This window comes from Brachionichthys hirsutus, chromosome 19 (genome assembly GCF_040956055.1).
Source record: "Brachionichthys hirsutus isolate HB-005 chromosome 19, CSIRO-AGI_Bhir_v1, whole genome shotgun sequence".
Lineage (NCBI taxonomy): Eukaryota > Metazoa > Chordata > Actinopteri > Lophiiformes > Brachionichthyidae > Brachionichthys > Brachionichthys hirsutus.
This window is the reverse complement of record NC_090915.1, coordinates 5825544-5846997: the sequence shown is the minus strand read 5'-3', so window position 1 is coordinate 5846997 and position 21454 is coordinate 5825544. Positions and strand designations below refer to the sequence as shown.

At 41.9% G+C, this 21454-nt stretch overlaps 1 protein-coding gene across 1 annotated transcript in view; it reads right to left on the bottom strand.

Moving 5' to 3' along the window:
- LOC137908205 (astrotactin-2-like) overlaps positions 1–21454 on the bottom strand; it is a 181574-nt gene that overhangs the window by 50162 nt on the left and 109958 nt on the right. Inside the window, exons 11-13 of the mRNA XM_068752575.1 lie at positions 21048–21198; positions 8892–9058; positions 7181–7369 (exon numbers count right to left, since the gene is read on the bottom strand). Of these exons, the coding sequence (XP_068608676.1) occupies positions 7181–7369; positions 8892–9058; positions 21048–21198 (507 nt within the window). The remainder of the gene's footprint in view (positions 1–7180; positions 7370–8891; positions 9059–21047; positions 21199–21454) is intronic.

Here is a 21454-nt window from a genome sequence, read left to right as displayed (position 1 = left end):
TCCTTGCCCCGGGCTACTGCAAAGCACCGTTTCATAGAACTATACTTTTTAAAGGCAAGTTCTTCAGAGAGTGACTTGTTCGAAAAAAAACCCTCAAAGCATGAATGTACATTTTGTGGATACCTGCCGAGTTTGGAAGCGTTTGATCAGTGAGAATATGCTTCTGTTTTAACAATGAGTTAACACTACTATGTGAAATAGCTGAACTAGTTGCACTGCCTGCAACCACCTGCTCATCGGGAGTGAAACCGTCCACACTCTCATTCACACACCAACTCAACAGCCAATGGGATCAATTAGAGGCTCAGTATCTCGGGCACTTTGACATGCAGGCTGCAGGAGCGACCGACTTCCCGATAAATGGACGGCCACGCTGCCTCCTGACGCCGAGCATGCACCAGACGCCGAGCAACGCCGTCTGGTGCATCAGCTTCTTGGGGATGCAGCCCACAAAGCTGATGCTCCTGCACAGTACACCTCCTCTCCTCTGGAAGGGTTGCAGCTGAGGTCAGTTTGCAATCAGGGCCTGGACTTTAAAAGCCCAAATCAGCAGCGGCGTGGTGCCGGTGGGCCAGATGGCAGCATGTGTGCTAATTTATTGCGTATGTTTTTCTTTCTCTATAGAGGCTGATATCTTTGTTTATTGCTGGCCTAATATTTGGGTTTGACATTTGCCTTCTGCTCCTGGTCTTGAGAAGGAGTTCATTGTTAAACTTTTAGTATCTCCTGCTTTACAAATCATTTATTTCCCAATCATAAAGTTTGACACTTGTTTTCCCTCTTTCTTTAAAAGTCAGTATAAACCTTAATGCGTTCCTGCCTCCGTCCCCTGGACCCTTTGGGGGACATGACACTTTAATTATGCAATGCATGGTAAATATGTTCATGAAAAGAAATAGGCAATAAAGAAAGCCGTATTTATCTCCATGCCCGGAGTCTTTAAGGGACTATTAATGGAAGGAAGCATTTCTCAGATTCACCATCCCACCGCATAGAGGATGGCACTTATCCGAGTAAAGATACGATATCACATACGTTTGTAATGAAAATAACGATCTGGTTTCTGATCTGATGCATCATGGGTAGATCTATTGGGTGATAAATAAAAATGTGAAAGGACTTTACAGTGCAGTGTCTGACTGCTGCCTCCCAGGCTAGCATGCTAAATACGCCCCACGAACCAATCTGCTTTCCCTCCTTGGTGTTTCTCTCGCCTCGCGGTCCAACATGTGAGATACTGAGCGGAGTTTGCCAGCCTTAAGATCGATGCATGTGGACGCATGTGCCCCGACTCACGCCTGCAAACACAAGCCCACTCAGATGACGGCGTGCACAAACAACAAAGTTTCTGCATGCCCGCAGACGTTTCTTATCTTGTGTCTACCGTGTCATGAAGATGAAGGAGTTACTGGTGCTATAAAAATGTCAACATATCAAAAAGTAGCTAAGCGCTGTCGTGTTGCGACTTTTGAATGAGGGTTAGATAATCTGATTTATGGAGGATATAATACTGGCTCTGAACGTCGACGTCTGATCAAGGGGATCTGCATTCAGCTTTCTTGTGATGCCGCTATAGAGGCTTTATTCCCTGTGACTTCACCAGTGAGCGTATTATCAACAGCTTTATCTGAGTTTGACTGCAGTTAATGGAGAGAAGGGACTCAGGACGCACCCGAACTCTATTCTATAGATCACATTTGCACATGGCTACGAGCCAGGCACCTCCAGATGTGATCTATAGTTTTCATTCGCATTGCAATACACTGTGTGTGCATTTACAGCTGCATCATTAAGAGGCTTTATTTCTTCCAGATTACATTCCGACGCAGTTCCCATCACGCTACAACTGCAACGAATGAGCAAATATTCTTTCCAACTTGTTCTTGTAGCTGTTTATTAACAGCAGACACATCCACCTGCATAGAGAGTATGTATCTGACATTTCACAATCATGTAATTACTTTCTGTACCTAAAGGTGTTATAACCTATTAAAGTACAAATTTCATCTCGGTCTTGCTCCTACTATGATATTTCAGGATCCTCCGGCTGATTAAAACCAAAATGACTATAACATATGCGGCATTGAACATCTGAGGCATTTTTCTTTGTAAAGTGCTCATTTGAACCATTTTGCTACTGAACTACCCTGAAACACACACACGACTGTCCGATACGCCCACAAATGCTAAAATCAATATTAGAGGCGTGAAAAGACAAAGCAAAAATGCCGCTTAGTTGAGGAAGGGCAACACAAGTCTTTTCATCAACTTTGAGCAACTTAACCCTTCACCTCCAGGGTCAGGCTCTTGTGGCTATGCATGGGGGGGGGTTGCCTTATGATGTTTGCTGACTAAACTACCCAGAAGAAGCTACTGTGTGTGTGCCGTGTCTTAAAATTACAGAGTAAGATGGAAATGAGGCTGAGTTTATGCCTGCGGGCTTCCGGTTCCGTGGATTTTCCGTGTTGTGGCGCCGTCTTCGTTGGAGAGGTTGCCTGAGATGAGGAGTACGTCTCTTTGCTCCCTTGCAGTATATCTTTTACTTTTTGCTAAAGGTGTCTTTCATCTTTTTGCATTACGAGGATGAGCGAGAACGCAACATCGCATTCACAAAGCAGCTGGAACCTGTTGTTCGTGTCTCCTTCACAACCTAAACTTGTTAACAGTCGTTCGTTGCCATGTTTTCATGCAGTGTACATGTTTTTTTATTTTTTATTTTTAGAAGCGACAGAAACGCCAGGGACAGTGTGATTTGACTTGGAGCGCTGTGTGTGACAAAACAACTTCTTAATTTAATAGTGAGATTTAGATGTTATTCACAATGGAGTTGTATTTAATTCATTATCATCTTGGTGCAAACTGTAGAATACCATTCAATGACTCAAGTTTGTGTGTGTGTGTTTGTGTGTGCGCGTGCGTGCCAGTGAAGGAACTTTCCTGAATGCTGACTACTTGCCATTTTCCCTAGTTTTAAGTTGCATCCTCATTAAAGATCATCCTGTTTAAGTGCACAGATATATGTTCATAAAAGAAAGAAAGTCTGTCTCTCTCCCATTTGAAAGTCAAATGGAGAGGCTGGAGAGGCAAACTTTAAATATACAAAACAGAAAAATAACACACTTTAACTTCACACACCTGCCGCCAGTTCTCTGAAAGATTTGAAAAGAAATTCGAGGAAACGAAATCCTCATTATCTGCCGGGTAAATTCTGTTTTTATATATTATGCATGGCAACACTGCAGGAAACGGTCACGGCAGCAAATGTGACTTAATCAGACAAACCCACGCTTGTATGAAATTGTGTCATTTAGTGATTTCATGATAGCAATTTGCTGAATTCCTTCTCCAGTTTCACTTCTAGAAGCTGAACAAAGTGAGATCATGTTAGAAAAAAAAAAGAATATATGCAAGATAGCACATACCAGCTAATAAACCCCCCGCGACGCCGTGACAAAAATCACATCACTCATGTCAGCGAGCTAATGTTTCACTTTGAGCTGCTGATGCAAGGGAGCATGTCGCGGTGAAGAAGAGAGGGCGTCGGCAGACGGTGGAAAGAGAAGTAAAGGTGCTCAGGTTTTCATCTGAAAATCAAAGACGGAACGACAGGAGAGGCCAGAAATGAAGACAATAAAAACATTGCCATAAATACACAGCGCATGTAGAGAGAGTCAAGTCAGATCAATTTGAGGGAAATCATTTATGAGACAGAGCTATTGTTGGTTTGACAAAGGACACGGAGGATTTGAAGAGCGGAGCGGGCGTGTGTTTTTGTGTGAGATGATGTGCAGTAGTACACATGTTTAATTAGTGGCTCAGGGAGTCAGGTACTACACCCCTGTACTGTACGCCTAGATTGTCTGGTTTCACTCAGAACGAGGAAAATCAGACATTTTCAAAGCATCAACTGAAACCTGGTTGATCAAGCCCATAATACAAAGTTAGAAACACAATTGTAATGCCTCCAACAACAAGCTGCTACTACAACTACGATGATGATAGAGAAAATATTTATTTGAATTTTCACAATACTCAAAGGTGAATTCAGAGTCTTGATTTATTTCCCCATTCCTCCATTCGCCTGCTGAAACTACGTACGGTTGGTTGGTTTGCATAAATGCTTTTCGCGCTTCGCTGCAGATGCGCTCTGCACCTAGACACATGTGTTATTTATCCAAAGAGGCACATCAGCCTGGAAGTGCACTTTGCCCGTCATCGCATGTAATCATTCAAGTGTGCCTCTCACTGCAGGGAACATAAAGGCGTCTGAGAACGGCGTCTCGTAATTAGCATGGAATTTTTTTTTTGCCTTCCAGGGGCAGGTGCAAATTGAACAGGTGTAATAAAATTATAATTGAGGTGGGGAGTGGGAAATGTTGTTGTGCTGCAGAAATATCTCACCAGAAAAAGTGCAGCACACCATAAAGAACACATTCTAGCAGCGGCACTGATTTATCCTGATTAGAATAACTACAGAACCTGAGAAGAGGTGCATGAAGAGCTGAGGCCAAGTAGACATTAAGCTGCATCCTGCTGTCCAGCCAGAAGAAGCACCTTTTTGATGAGAGATAAACTGAATGCAGTCACCTTCAGATTGTAGGTAGATGTTTTTCTTATATCCATCTATATATACTAATATATATATATATATATATGTCTATAAGGATTATTAGTAATATTGTAGTTTTAAGAGGTGCCTACCAAAAACAACAGGCTTATAATTTATTCACATTTGCATTAACACCATTATGCCTTCATTTGTTTGGGATGTGTTTTAACCATCTCTAGAGTGCACATTTAAATTAGCACTTGACATTTGTATTTTTATTTTAATATTTCCTCCTCTCTTCTTTCTGCATGTCTATATACAATAAATAATGTTGTAATTATAATTTTGTATTGCTTTTTTTAGGTTGACATTGTGACAGCTGTCTGGGGGATGAAAAATAGCCCCTGGGCTAATCTTTATTGACATGCATTGTCATTGTTAAATGAACAAACAAACAAAGAAGTAAATAAATAAATATGTGCATGGAAGTTTGGCTCGAAGTCCTATATACACAGTTTCATTTTATTTTAGACGTAACAATGTTTACTTGAATTCTCCCTGTGACAAAAACTAATAAAAGGTTTGTTTATAAGGACCTTCCTATGCATTTTTGTTTACACCTTGACCCGAAGATGATCTGATCATTCACTATTTACCGAGTGGGCCTCAGGGAGTGCCAATGTGTTAACTTGACTAGGTGGTGCTCAATCCCACTGGAGCCATAGCTTGAGAGCAAATCCCTTTACTGGTCCTAGTTTGATGTAAGTCAGTGCGTAGAGGTGAAGTGTGGGGGAAGGAGGCTCACTGTGCTCAATACTGCCTCAGGGCCAACAGATAGACGCTGTCTGCTTTCCTGTGCTTTCAGAATCTTCAAACTTACAGGGGAGACCCAAGTATTGCAGCTGTGTTTTTCATTCTTACAAACTTTCTTAAGGATTTTTTCCCTTATTGATTGTAATGTTTTCAGTGATTCGAATTATCAAGCCCGCCCCCTCATTATACCCTTACGAACTTGTGCTTCGTGCTCTGCCAAGCAATTAAAATCTCTCCAATGTATGAAAATAAAACACCTCTGTACTGGTGTTACCTTCGTATGCATGCACAATTTCATTTTTACAGTAATGAACTGTTTATAGACCATTTTTAATACTAACTCTTGGTCATTATTTGTTTAAAATACCCAAAGGGATTGTCAAGGCTAGACGAAGACGTAATCGTACGCAAGTGTACTCCATCCCTAATATTACTTTTCCTTCCATGCATTTTTCAAGAATGGAGACTATTTTGAGGAATTATGGAAAATTACTGCACAACCCCTGAATTATAGTACTTTCATGCAAGAAGCCTTCAGACAAGCAGAATGCATTGCATTACTCTCTTTTTTTTTTTTTTTGATAAGCAAATTGGATCAAGTAAGTCATAGTGGAGCCCTGTGGAAAACATATCTAGTACATCAATATAAGCACATTTATATAAAATATTTCACATTCTAATTTGATCATTAATGGAAAGATCGCAGATCATGTGACCTCTCTTTCTGCGAATATTGCATCTGGTGTGCCAAGTTTCCTGCAGAAATCCATTTTCATAGTTTCAGAGGCCTCACCCTGACAGAACACAGCAAGCAGATCATGTGACTCTGTTTAGCCAAGCACAACTATCATGACCCACAGGGCTGCACAGACGAAAAGCATTTCATGGTCACGAGAGAATGGGTCGATATCTGTACTCTGTATGTGTGTGTGTGAGTAAATAATTGACCAACACAGAGAACGCGAGATGCCAGCTGAGTGAGTTTCTCTGCATGCGCTGTGTTTGCACAGAGATACACCCTAATCGCCTCGCTGTGATTACAGGCGCATGCCGCCACAGTCAACATGTGACTTATCAGAGACAGCCAGGTTTTCAGAGAGCAGGCAGTTGAGGGAGGCCTGCCATGGGATAACTCTCAATCCCCACTCATCCTCTGGACTCATCCTCCACAACCATGCGCGCACGCACACACACACACACACACACACTGAAAACCTCAGACAAACCCTAACTGCCGGTTCTCAGCACCGCTCTGCTGAGATCTCAAGTCTCACTCCTAAAAACTAAAACTGAGAAGAAAAAAAAGACAGCTGTGACTCCCGGTGATGTCTTTCTGGAAACACAGAAGGATGCAAATAGAGAAGATGTGAAAATGAGTCTCAAAGGAAGATTGCTGGTGTCATATCCACTGGTGGATGGTAATAACCGGATCTTTTTTTTTTTTTTATCTCAAAGTAGAGGCAAAAAGACACAAGGAAAGAGAGGTGATGGAAGGTTATGAAATGAGACAGTATTTAAATGAGAAAATGTGTGTTCAAGGACGCAGATGTTTCTGCTACTGGAAAAAGAAATATGTATTTGTGCTGATGTGGATTGATCATACCCTCTGTATGAAAATAAGATCACAACTGCTTGTGTTCCAATGTGCCTTAAATGTACAAAAAAATAAATTACTAAATTCATTATAAAGGTAACCCTGTGACCTTGTGAAAAAAAGGGCAAAAAAGACATTATATATATAAAATAGATTTTTTTGGTATGCATTTACCTCATTGGGATGCACCTGTATGAGTGTAAGTGTATTTGTACAGAATTTACCGGAAGGTCATTTGGAAAATCTGTCCCAAGTTGACTTGCTGGCTTTTGTTGCTGTATCCATGCAGCATCTCACCAAACAGGGTGTCATTGAAGTGGACATCCTGTCGGGAGCATTTCGGTCCCTCACAGTTGTCTGACTGCAGGAGGCAGGAGCGCCCGTCCCCTGCCAGTTTGTACTCCTGCACACACCTGAAGGAAAGGAAAATATGGCACCATCACATGTGATTTCCAATGTTTCTGAACACTTCCACAGTAGAAGCAAAAATTTAGACGCTTGTAACAAAACGAATAAAGTGTTGCACTCGATGCTTCATGATTTGTACAGGTTGCCAAACAAACAAATGCTTTTTGCAAAAGTCCAATTTTTTTGTGATAACAGTACTGTGAACATAACTTCTAATTCTTCTCAATATACCAAGAGATTTAGCGGTCGTCACTGTAGAATTTCTGTGCAACGTTCAGCGGACTGTGCAAGCCAATCATGCACAATTATCCAATCTCCTGCTTTTATTTCAAGCACCCCGCCCCCCGTTACAGCCCTCTCTGTAAGAGGGGGGGGGGGGGGGGCTTGTATCTGCTTGTGTCCAATGCTCTGAGGTTTTTGGCTCCTGCAGATGTCTCGGTGGGAAGCATGACTCGGCTGCTCCCACAATGCAACGGACCTGGTGAAGCAGTGTGGCGTGGAGGGAAAGCAAATGTGTTTTTCTATCCACCAACTGTTTGTTCAATCACAGAACAAAGTCATCTGTGTAAATTTGCATATAAGCCTAGCCCAGTTTGAACAAGCAGCTAGCAATTGCATATTTGCACCCCCCACGCCAGGCTGATTCAAACTGACCCAGGTCCTGCTCCGACCCCCTTCACGTTCAACTCCAGGTTCTTAAATACTTTGCTTTGGCTCTGCTAACCAACCCAAGTCAGCTTGTCATTGTCATCATTTTTCCATTCAATTAACTTTCCGATGGTCTGCTTTGGGCTCATTTCCCCCTGCCGCTTGAATATTCATGCTTCACATCATAAGATCATGTAAATAAATAACAAACATTAATCAGAAAAAACATTTCTCTGGAAGGAAACATGCCAGAAGGCAAGTAAAGTGATTGTTTGGCACAAGGGGTCAAAGTCACTTGATGAATTGTAAATAGTAAACGAGGATCAAGTGAATGTGGAATTTGATCAGGCACATTCCAACTTTGATTGAAATGGGAAAAATGATTTTACAGATTGAAACTCCTCGGAGATGTCGGACATGCGAGACAAACTGGTTCATAACGAATTTAAAAATAAAACCTAAAAATCTCCACTCTGGATCCAACGTACCAGCTTAGTGACATAGGTGGGAAAAGTAAAAACGGCATTCACCGAGTAAAGGTTAAAGTAAGTATGCTTCAAGGCCCAGGTTTAATCCTGAGCCTTCACCTTCTGATTACCTGCAGGTTCAATCTTCTCATCAAGCCAACTGGGCAGCCAGGATATACTGTCAGGATGTATAAGATCTTAACGGCATACATGCAACTTTCAAAATAAAGTCCTTTTCAACCTTCGTACGTCTTTTGGTTCATTTTGTGTTTCCATATCTTAATTCCTTCATGTGAGTATTTTGCCAGGGGGAAGAATTCTTTGATTGAAGATAAGAAAGCTTCTTTCACGCGGGAGCTTTAACTCCCAGCCTTCAGACACCTTTCAGATTTTCACCGTTAGTTATTCTCACCCGCAAAACATGAGCACGTTGCTTGAACCAGGGTCATCTTCAAGGGGCACGAGCTGCTGGAGACACAGCTGCTCACAGCCTCCATTGAAGCCATCCGTGCAGTCAATGCCCCTGGAGTAGTCATAGCAACCTGAGCCATCCTTCATTGGCCTCAGCCCCTCAGGACACTGCGAGAAAAGACAGATGGAGAAAGAAGGGGAGGAGGTTGGAGAGAGACGTGGAGAGAGAGAGGGTGAGGGGGAAGGCATAAATTAGGAAGAGAGAAGAAGAGAGTCGGGCGCGGAGGTCAGCATGTGCATTTTAATCAGGCTAAGTCAGTTCTGAGGCAAAGATGGTAATATGGGAAAGATGAGAGAGGAGAAGTGGGAGGTGGGATTTTTAAAAAGCAGAGAAAAACTGAAAGAAAGAGAGAGAGAGAGAGAGAGAGAGAGGATTGAAGGAGGGCCGTTATCATCTTTAAAGGTTACAGAAAATGCGGAGGTCCTCATTTAGTCAAAAGGGAGCAGGAATATCAATCCCACACCCAGAACCTTGAAATGCCTTTGACTTTAGGGCTACTGGTTCAAACCAGGAGCTTTTATCAGAGGGAAACACGAAAGTGCTTGAGTTATCCCCTCACCAAGCCCACAACACGGAACAGGAATGTGAAGGGAGGCGTGGGGTCCATTAACGCCACAGTGCCCAACTTAAAAGCCATGACTTCATTTGTGGAGTCTATTTTTTATTTTTATATATAAATGATCATTTATTTGGCATGAATAAGAAATATAACAAATGAATGTAGCAAAAGAAAATGGACTTTATAACAAGGCCGAACTCACTGAAAATAATTTGCCTCGCCACATGAGCGATTAGTAGCGTGTTGTGATTTCATGTAAATACGATTCGGCCTGCAGTTTCCATCTTGGCCATAAACAAGCAGCCGTTCCGAAACAAATTCCTGTTTACAAACTACTCAGTCTGTGTTCATGCAAAGTACAAATGATGAACTCTAACAAAAAGCACGAGTTTTCACTGAGTTCATCTTCATTGAGTTAAAAAATTATGATACTTCTCAAATACTGCATCCTCCTGAATAGATGCTGAAACACATATTTACTTAAATATATATATATCTACACTATATACTGTATGCACTGGTACTTTGGATATTTTGTCTCCATGGAAACGTTCTCCTCTTTGAAGGCGTAATGGGCCTCGCCTGCTGGAGATGGAATCCATCAATTAATGAACAAACTTAGGCATCAGCCACACACTGGAAACGTGTTGATTTGAACTGCTAATTCATCACTTTTCTCTCAGCTGTAATTGTTTCTTTGTGAGCAGCGACATAACGGCAGAGTCGGTCTAAAGCGCCTTCCGCCGGTGGCTACTACTATCCACAATGCTGTTTGTGCTGGGCTCCTCTATCAAGATGTTTGTCTGTGTGTGTTTTCCACATGATCACATAAAGACGCTAGTTTTTCTGTAATCCTGCTCTTGCCAAATAAAGCAGCTCATCTGTTGCCGGCATTGCACATTATATGCTGAGCCTTATACTGCGCGTGAGATCAGTCTATACATCATTCATAATGCATCCTGTCAAATGTAGGCTTTTTAGTTTGACTTGCAGTCACACTAATAACATTGTAATTAACAGACTGACTTGAGAGATAAACTAAATAAATAAAAACAATTGGGAGAAAACTGTTATTCCCGCCCTGCCTGTTTTGAGAGTATAGACGTGACAGCATTACCCCCCCCCCCCTTCAGCAACATAACTCCGCTAACCTGAATGTCAGAGCATCTTTTTCTGGCTCCCTGGCATCAGCAGTAAACAAATTAAGATTTTCCTTTGTAATAAACCTCCGGTCACAAAAGCAATCTAAAGCCTCGTTTGGCGGGTTTTAATAAAGGTTGCGTAATCCAGGGAGGAGAAATTAAGCACGATATCAAGTCAGGAATAAAACGGGGTGAACTGAGAGTCAAAGAGAGGACGGAGACAAAGCTTGGCGCTGAGAGAGATGTTCATAAAGGATCCAACCTTCCACACACACACATATATATGTAAATGTTAATACTGATGGTGGTGTGATTGGCAGCTACAAGGCAACGTCCTGGGAGCAGTTAGGAGTTTGGTGCCTTGCTCAAGAGCACCTCTCCAGCAACCATTCCACCCTCACCCCGGAGTAAAAACTGGCTGGGCTCCAAGACACATCCCTGCGGACTGCCCCTCCTCATCTTTCTCTTTCAATCCAACACTGAAGCAGAGGGCCGTCCACCTTTAGTTCAGATCTGCTCAAGGTTTCGTAAAAAAATGCAGTTTTTTTCTCGCCACTCTTGCCAAGTGTTCAGTAACGGGAGGGATTGTTGGGTCTCTCTGGAACATAGAGTCAGTCTAGACCGGCTCCATCTGAAAAATACCTTGAGATAACATCGGTTGGTGCTACACAAATCAAACTAACATTTAAATCAACTGGAACCCCGACCCCATCTGTTTAGACTGTGATGAAAGTATTACTGATACAGTCTACAAGTTGCCGGGGGGGGGGGGGGGGGCTCACATCAAATAAGCTTTAATCTAACGAGCGGCACAAGAATAAATGTACTAATAGTTATTTCTAAAGCCTTTTACAAAAGGTTTCTTTTACTGATGTTTAGGATGCTTATGTCTCCAATGTTGTGGCAAACGTTGAATGAGAATGATTCATCGGACCATTTCTTTTTATTATTCCTCACTCCATTCCCTGCAGCCGGGACACGTATCCAACCTCTGTCCATGCACCTTCATTCTCCGACCTAGACCACCACTATGAGCTCATTTCAGCAAAGAAATGGTAAATAATAATAATAATAATAATAATAATAGCCTGCTTAAGCACATTCTTCTATAACATATTTGACAAAGTAATTGTTAAAATACCTCAAATAAACCGAGTACTGAGAACTAAGACTTAGCATTCAGCGATAAAATATGTTGGCGGGTGCTTCAACCTTGCATACGTTTTCTACAATATATATTCCAAATAAACCTTGAACTGGAAAGCACACAGCGTAAAATAATGCATTAGTGACAAAAGAAGAAATAAGTTTAGCAGCTGGATCATTTCCATCGACAGTCCCTGCAGCGCTGCACTCGCATCGACATCAGGAATCAGTTTTCCACCTCATGGGTAGCTTTCTTTCAATTTGATCAAATTTGAAAATAAAACGCTGCCAAAACAATTGTCAGAGTGGACGTATGCTCAACACGGTTTTTGTCAGGAGAAGGGCAATCATCAGCGACTCTAATCAGCGATAATCACAGGGTTAATTTATTTGAGTAATGACATGTCTCACTCGTTGTCATATCATTGTCTGCACAATAACCTTCACGCAGTGTTCACTAGGGACGGGAACCAAACACCGGTTCTTGCTGAGAACCGGTTCCCGATGTTTCAATTCCTTTTGGAATCGTCCGTGCATCTTTGCAGATCCATCAGTATCAGACTCATTGTAATGCTCACTTCCTCATTAGTAGAACCCGAGGGGCCGTTCGTCACACAGAGGCACAGCTGTGGGAGTAGGTGTCTGAATTATCATGCAGCACTTTACGGTTGAATTAAAGAACTTAAGGTTAGCCTTTATGGCAGACCACTAGCTACAAGCTCTTTCTGCTAGACAACTCTCCAAAGACATGGGGGTGGGGGGGGGGGGGGATTTGCATTTCAGATAAATGCTTTCATTCAGTTCTTTTGTCAGGAATCTACTACACATAGAGAACAGAGAGATGCCATTGATGGAGGGATGGAGCAGTTATTCATCCACCACAGCAACATCCTGATAGCAGGAGCTTTTTCCTCGGCTACGAGAAAGCAAAGCTTCAGGACCTTGAGGAGCACATCTCTGTAAAGCACCCCCCCCCCCCCCCACCCCCCTCCCTTGTGTGCTTTTCTGTAATTCTTAAACACAGAAAGAAAAAGCTTTTCTTTGCTCTGCTGTTGGAAAGAGTTTTTTGCACGCAAAGCCTTTTACAAATGCTGCATAGCTAGAGCCTTACAGAAAGACACGTCGGCGTTCTGCTTAAGCCTGGCTGTCGACACACATAAATTCCTACAGCGATGCAGTCGCTCCAATTAGAAACGCTTTTATGTATTGTATTTTTTTATCACTAAATAAAATTGACGCAAACATAGGGTGTGTTTGGGCTTAGAAATTGAATTGAATACAATAAATAGGCTAAACTATTCGATTTAATTAGATTGACTGTTTACATATTACATCCTCTTGCTTTTACAACTCTACATCTGCTGTATTCCTGAGTTTAGATATGACTGCAGCATAAAACATGAAGGGTGGACAATTTGTGTATTCTCTGGGGGCAATTACAAAGACAACTTTATGACATCATTAAGCAGCAGATTGATGGTATCGCACGCCTCTGTATAAATGGGAGATTAAAAATACAAGAAAAGCAGGTCTGGAGAAATCAAAGACAAAAGTAAAACATAAATATGCATGAAAGCGCCGCAATCTTCTTCTTGCACATTACACCCTGTGAATAGATCAGGCCTGAATATTAACGTTAAGACATTGAGAAAGACTGTGATCCATTTTCCTAATTAGACATTAGCGTTCTCTGTTTCAATCAGGAAACAAGCATAATCTATGAAGTACTCTGCCTCTTAATGATCATGTCAAAATTAAGATGCCAGATGTCGTGCATTACGCATGTCAAAGAAGGAAGAGACGGTAATAAAAGGTGGAACAGTCAGCGATCGAGAATTTCCACAGCATCCTAAATACTGCAACCTTGGGAATTAAGAGTAGAGCAATATTCCAGGAAAGACTAGTAAGAATCTGTGAAGTCATTACAATATGAATAACCTGGAGGGGGTGGGGGGGCAAACATAGAGAAGAAAGTATTTAAAACAGAGGTAAAATCAATAAATCAGTTGATTATTTGATACTAAAAGCACGTGTGATAATCAGTTTGAGACGTCCGCTGCTGCTAAAACAGGCTAAAGAACAGTCTCAGAAATCAATAGTGCAGAATTCCTGGCTGGGAAATAAGAAGTCTTCATTTGTCCCTCGTATTGATGTGAACTTGAACGTTACGTATAAGCGTCACTGCTCAGCTTTTCATGATCCGGCCTTCATGATTTGTCCTCATTCATTCCTGTCACAGCTTTTTCCACTCTGATTGAAAGTGGATTTGTGTGTCGACCGCAGGAAAATACATTTGCTCTGGCTTTGATAACCAACAGGAATCCTGAATAAGAAACAACATTAATGTGGGCCCTGTGTGGTGTGCAAAAACCACCCGGCTCGCTTTGTTTAAATATAAATGTGTGGTTGCTATGGAGCCTTTATTTTTCATACATTCCTATGTGGGCGGCACGGTGGCAAAGTTGGTTGCGCTCCTCACAGCAACATGCAATTTATATTATAATGTCTTGCAGCCAGTGTCACGTGTTCATCAATTTTGATATTTATTATTGATCATTGCTGTTTAATTGTCTGATATTAGAGCTATTGTTTGGCTGATTGGAGAGGGGTTATGCAGGGAAAGAAGAAAGAGCGCAACATCTGATGGGTAAAGGCAAACTGAGAATAAATAAATGATAGTCTGTGAAGAATGACAAGAGGAGGAATTTTGATTATAATCCGGAGTCAATTCAAAGAAGCAAAAACATTGAATTCTGTACGTTCTAAAAATTGCTTTGTCCTACTTTGTATCAACTTCCATTTCTCTAAGAGCAAAAGACAGATCAGTCCCGTGACTCGGACTCAGCTTGATTGCCAAGAGCTGCTATTGTTGGCATCTGATGAACAGATACGTGTCATACATGTCGAAAGCAGCACCAACATTACGCACAACAGTACAATATTTCATCCTCCTGCTCAGGACATTCGTTTCCTTATTTTGATTAAATTACTATGAGGGAGAGAAAATTTCAATGCAAATCTTTTTGTAGGTATCTGACTGCTTTTTCAGCTATTTCAACATTGGATCCAAAGCAAATACCCACTCATTGATATCGACCTTCTGAATGTGCCAGGCATTTTTCCATCCTGTGAAATTCATTATTCTCTGAGAAATTATAAAAGAAGCCAAAACAAAAACAACAAAAAAACCATATGTTGCAATGCTAAAGTGAAAAATCACATGTTAGAGCCACTGTGTTATCTGTACCAATAGCGCCAATACAACAAAAAAAAATGGAATGCAATCTATTCCGGCCCAGGAGCCATCCTTCCATCCGCTTTTAGGGAAATCTGTTCGGAAGTTTAATCCTGCTGGCAAACCTACAAAAAATACCTAACCTTCTGTGGCAGAGGTAAAACGGCACTACGAGTGCAAGTGTTCTTTACTGTTTCGGTGATGTAAACGCTGCACTCATCCATGCTGTGTCGGATATTCAGTGGATGTGAACATTAAAATAGAAAATATTAATTAACTTACTATATAACATTATATTGCACAAAGATTATTATTATGCAGCGGTGTTGGATCTGCGCGCTACACTAAATGATATACTTGATTGAGAATCCAACCAACCAGGATGAATAAATTATTGCAATTTGCTTTAAACGATAAAGCGCTGGAATTCAATGGTAATGGGTTCGACTGAGCTGTGCAATGCAGCCGAACAGGAGCAGTCATGGGATAGGGGGAAGAGGGATTACGGTTAGATAACCCCCCCCCCCCCCCTTCCTTATTATTTATGCAAAACAGATGCAACAAAGCGTAAATCTGGCTCCAAGCTGACGGCGCATCTTTTAATACTTGACTTTGGAAAGGCTGCCTTAGACTCTTCAATACTGGGAGCTTTAAAGTCGCTCTAAAATCGGCCTATTTTACTTTCGGATGGTGATTGAAGTTGAAAAATGCGTCTGCCGACAGTGTTTCCGTATAACTTCACCAGAGGTGTCACAAAGGGGACATCAAACGATGAAAGATGCACTACAAATATCGCTCCATCTGCTCATCCTCTTAGTAGCTCCATTATGAAGACATACACTGCGGCTGGATGCAACAACATGCCATGAAGAAAAATGACAGTCTTTTTCTTTACAGCAATGGCATTTCCTAAAAGCTTAGAAGCCACAGTGTGCGGCAAGTACCATACTTTAACTGTGCCATGCATGTAGCACTCACGATCCCGCAGCATGACTGTATTTTACTGAATAAAGAAAAAACATTATTATTTTTTTGAATCTCTAAATGTCAACAGACATTTCTCTGGTAAAAGGCAGACAGAAAGCATAAAAAAATATAACAGGCAATGAAGCCAACCAGCAAAATGAGTCTGAGTTAATTTGTAGCCATGGAAACAGTTAAATAAAAATATGAATAAACAGAACAGAATAAACAGAACAGAATAAAAGAAAACTTGATACGAGTTCTGCTTTTTGAAACAAAACAGAACGAACAGAGAGCTGGACGGGCGGAATCTCTGCGCCTCTCCGCATGTGGGCGAGGGTTAAGCTTGGCTACGAGGCCAATCAGTGTTTACAGTGCGTCGGTAATACCCCCCTCAACCACACAAACAGCGTTACCACCACGCCACTGCTGCCCAAACAGTGCAGCTCCAATTATCTGCTGCACAATCATAAATCAAAGGTCTCTACATTTCAGTTCTTAGCGCCCATAATAAAAGGTCTTTTTAGGAAGAGAGATCTGTGGAAGAATGACTCTCCATTTACAACTAAATTTATTCTTTGAACAAGGAAAAAGAAGATAAATTGCTGCTGGAAAGTTAAAACGTCTTTTCCTTCTAGGCTCCATCACTCACAGCGTTTAACAGCGTTTATACACGGTTTGCTTTAAAGATTATGATCTCAGTGAGACTTCCAGGTTGCATTAAGGATTACTTTTCTCACTGATGTAGCATTTCCATCTCTCGACAGGCTTAAAGTAACCTCTAATAGACGGCACGGTTAGCAGGAGCTAGCGCAGCACAGCCAGCGAGCCGGTCCCAAGCCCGGATAAATGCAGAGGGTCGTGGCAGGAATGGTATCCGGCGGAAAACTTTGGCAGAAATAAAATGCAATCAACCTGATACATGGACGTAGTGAGGGAGGACATGAGAGTGGCTGGTGTTGAGGAAGACGATGCAAAGGGCAGGGTGAAGTGGAGAAGGTTGGTTTGCTGTGGCGACCCCTGACGGGACAAGCCGAGAGTACAGTAGTAGTCAGGCTTAATGTAACCATTAGCACTAAAACCTTTCCATTAACAGCTACAATGAAGACATTTAAAACACAACATTAATTATTTTTGGCCCCAAAATAAGAAAATATTTTGTGGCGGATCTCCAGAGACAACATTTGGTCAAATTAAGATACAGACAGGAAATCATAAATGACCCTCCCTCGTTAAGATAGCATCACCAGTTCAGGTGTCCTGAAATGACCCGCAGTGACCCCTGAACCTGAAACCCATCAAAACTGTGGGTGAAAATGTGAACGGGATCAAACGAGGTGAACAACCTCCACAGACTCATCAGAAACTGTGTGCAGCTCTGAGTGGGAGAGTGGGTAGTCGTCCCACGGGATGACATCAGGAGACTCCGTCAGTCCACAAGATTTACCGCCGTAATCAATCACCGATTACTGATCGGGTAAAATGCTGCATGGTCCTGAAGAGTCATCTCATAAAGTTATGGTGCTCATGTTTTTGTGGTTGCTTTTAATCACTCTCTTCATTATTAGCACACATTCAATTAAAAGTTAACAGAGAAAAAGTCAAGGTTGCTATTGTCATTAACTAAACAACTAAATTTGGACGTATATAATATGACAGAAATGTAAATACAGAATGATTCTCGATGAGCACATAACTCTACCAATGCCCCATTATACCCTAGTCCAAACTGGCACGGCTGCCCTCAATCAGGCAGGGATGTTAAAAGGAAAAAAAAAAGTCTGAAATATTAAAGAAACTGAAACATTCATCCGTCTTATCCAGATCCAATCTGGATGTGACCAACCCATTCAGTAATCAGTAAGATAATAGATTTAATGTAATCCTGCGCACAGAAAAAATAAATAAACAGCGATGTCAACAACGCAACAAATCCTGTACATTGTTACTGTCACAGGCAACATGAACAACTGGTGTTTGATGAGCCGAGTGATGAAAGAGGAAGGTGCTGGCACAGAAGCATTACCCATTGAAAAATGGCCCAAAAAAAAAAACCGCTCCCGCAACAGCTGTTGTTATAAGATGAGGTGAGCCAGCCCCGAGAATAAACCGCCCGTCACCTGGAGAGGGAACGCCGGGAATCATGAATGTCTGTGAAAACTTCTGCTCCGACTGGGATTTCATTCTCTGGAAATGCATTTCAAACTGCAGACAGTTTCGGGGGACAAATGGCTTTGTGTTTAGCGGCACCTTCGACGAGGGTGGTTAGAATAAACACACACCCAAAAGGAGTCAGAGAGGAAAACAATGCCGCTGCGTCTGATCCGCTCAGTTCGTCTTTGGAGACTGGGAGGATTTGCCAAGCTCTTTGTTTGTGTATTAATCAGCCGCACACAAAGGACGAGACTCTCCTGAATAGTTTTCCAGAATATTTCACACATACAGTACTTCCTGGAAACTATGAGATGAAGTAAAATCCCTGCGATCTGATCCTCTTGAGGTCCAGCGGGGAAATACATGTTATTAACAAGAGTGCTGTTCTTTAAGCTCCTCTGTCCTTTTTGTTCTTTAGGCAAGGTCATAATTTATTCCAGGGAGGTCTCTGATATGATCCTGTCAGCTGTGGGCAGGAAAAAAGAATGTCTGCCTGCTCATGTGAAAACTGTCAATATAATAGCTGTACGTCCAGGCCAGGGGATACGCTGCGCAGAGGCTTATTATACACACATTAATATTGCAGACACATTTCTCCATTGTCTGGTAGTTTCCATCTGATAGGGATTCTTGTCTGAGAATGTTTATACGGCTTGCTTACTTTTCCCCGACCCTCTTTATGATGTAGATGCTGTAACTGCTGTGAGAATGCATTAGGCATGGTTGGCGCCACTATTTCAGGTCATGATCATGGAGGTTAGTCATATTATTAACCCTTCCATAGGATGACATGGCCACATTACAGCGACGCTCCCTGCGAAAGAGGGGAAAAGTTCCAGGAATGCCAAGTTACAATAAAAGTGGGTCAAATCAGGCGCAGCAACTTAGAGTAAAGGTTACACGCAGCGTCAGCGTGAATGAAATTAACTGCAAGATAACCTTCATTCATTTTCCAACCGCTTTGTCCGTTATTGGGTCGCTGGCCAAGCTGGAGCCTATCCCTGCTTGCTATGAGTCGCCAGTTCATCGCGGGGCCGCACAGAGACGGACAGCAGAGACGGACACTTTTGAAGTAATCAATTCACCTAAATTGCATGTTTTTGGAGGTGGTAGGGAACCGGAGAACCCGGAGGAAACCCACACAGACACAGGGATACAAACTCCTGCACAGATAGTATTTGAACCTGGCGCCTTCTTGCTATGAGGTAACAGCGTTAACCACTATGCCACCGGGCTGCCCCCCCCCCCCCCAAAAAATGTATAAATCTATAATTTAAAGCATTTAAAAATATATGAATCATTAAAAAAAGTAATTCATTAGAAGCTATATAGTATTATGAAGGACGAGGTGATGACGCAGCATGCAGGATTGTATTAAATCCTCCACATGCAGATACATACTATTATTATGTACACAAACAGCCAGGAGCTACTAAACACACCGAGGCTGAGATTTGTGCCGTTGTGATAAAGGATGGGGAAGATGGTGGCAGCACAGCTGCAGGAAAATGCGGGGGATGAATTGTATATTGTACAATAACTTGATCTTCATTCTATAGGCGCAGAGATTATTCTATTGTCTTCCGCTGGCGGTGTACAAAACTCTGCCACAACATTGTTAGGAGCATTGTTTGCCATTAATGATCAGAGGCAGACGTTTGTGTGATGAGGGCAGCGGGACACCAGTTTCACCGGGTTGTTCAAGAATCTAGAGATTTTCATTAGTGAAGAAGCAAAACAAAAAGGAAGAAAGAACCAACGGAAGAACAAATTAAAAAAACAAGCAAACCATATGAGTGTTTGTCTTTGGTCAACACAAATAACGAAAAGACGAGTCGATTTATAGCCGCGTCCAAACCCTAAATGGCTCAATAAACCATCCTCCAGCTATTAAGATGGCTCATCAATTGAATTACCTTACAAGCCTGGCCCGCCCAGAGCTGTCAAAAGCCCTGGCACTGGACGTTTCCAGTCACCCCACGCTGGTAAATACTGTATGTCATAGAAAACCTCTTTTGCACTGCAGCTTACAATGGCAGAAGGGACTTACAGAACATAAACATATCAAATATATCATTGGTAATGCATTTGGTGCCCACCATGATAGCTTCAAAATGTCAAAACAAGGGTATAACAAATGCATCAAGCTTTTTATTTTACTTTTTTTATTGCTGGAGCTGTTGATATAGCTCCTACAGTGTAAAACACCTCCAGACTTTAACCAGGCTAAAGCAGACAGTATTGCATGTACAGTGAATACAACAACAGAGTGAGCCACACCTGTTCTGAACCTTAGGGCTCATAGTATCAATAAAAAAGCACACAGTAACCACAAAGCACACAGATTACGGCTTGAAACGGCACATAATCTATTACAGATTGTTTGGAAATATCACAAAAGCCATGCAATAAAGCAGGTGGCGTGCATGTTTAATGAGTGGCATTATCCTGGGAGAGAACCATTTAAAGAGATTATGTAAATGAGGACATTTTAAAATATATATATATATACTGTATGTCATGCACCACTTCAATAGTCCATCAGCCTTTTAGCTGCAACGCCCTGCAACCACAGCTGAGCAGCACCGTTTGATTCTTTTGATTTTAAAAGCCTCCTAACTGCTTTCAAATAATCTTATTATTTGTCGCTCTGGATTTCCAACAGTTTCCCAATGCGACAGAAAATCTATGGGAAATTAGGGGTGAAAATGTATGGCTAAATTGCATAGAATATAACAGCATGAAACGTCATTCTGTTCAGACTGCGGGCATCTGTAGGACTAAAGGTGTGAGGCCCGCAGCATCAGTGTGTCGCCATCAGGGGAAGCACCAACATTTGAATCGATCTTTTTTTTTGTCTAAAGGAAGCTCATTTAATGTATTTGCGTTACACTCACCATGCATCCGGATGATTCCAACTGTCTGTCAGACACACACTTGAAGTTCTTCTTGCAGCCTCCATTATCTTTGGAGCAGTCCCGGACGGGTCCGAAAGACACAAGCAGGTCCTCTACCGTCTCAAAATAAGTGGACATCATTGCCTCTTCCCTGCGTGGAAGAGATAAGAGAAGACTGCTAGCGAAAAGACGCAAACACAGAAGCCTCGGTGTGAAGTGGAAATAAAGGATAGCGAATGTACAAGCAGGAAAGAAAGCAGCACCTTTCACCTGCAACTAATGGCCATTTGCAATGTTGCCACTAGGGGCTTTTCTTATTAAAATCTTGTGGAAGTTTCCTTAATGGCCAAAATAAAACAACAAGACGAGACCTTTTCAGGAACACGGAAAGATATTATTATTTTTTT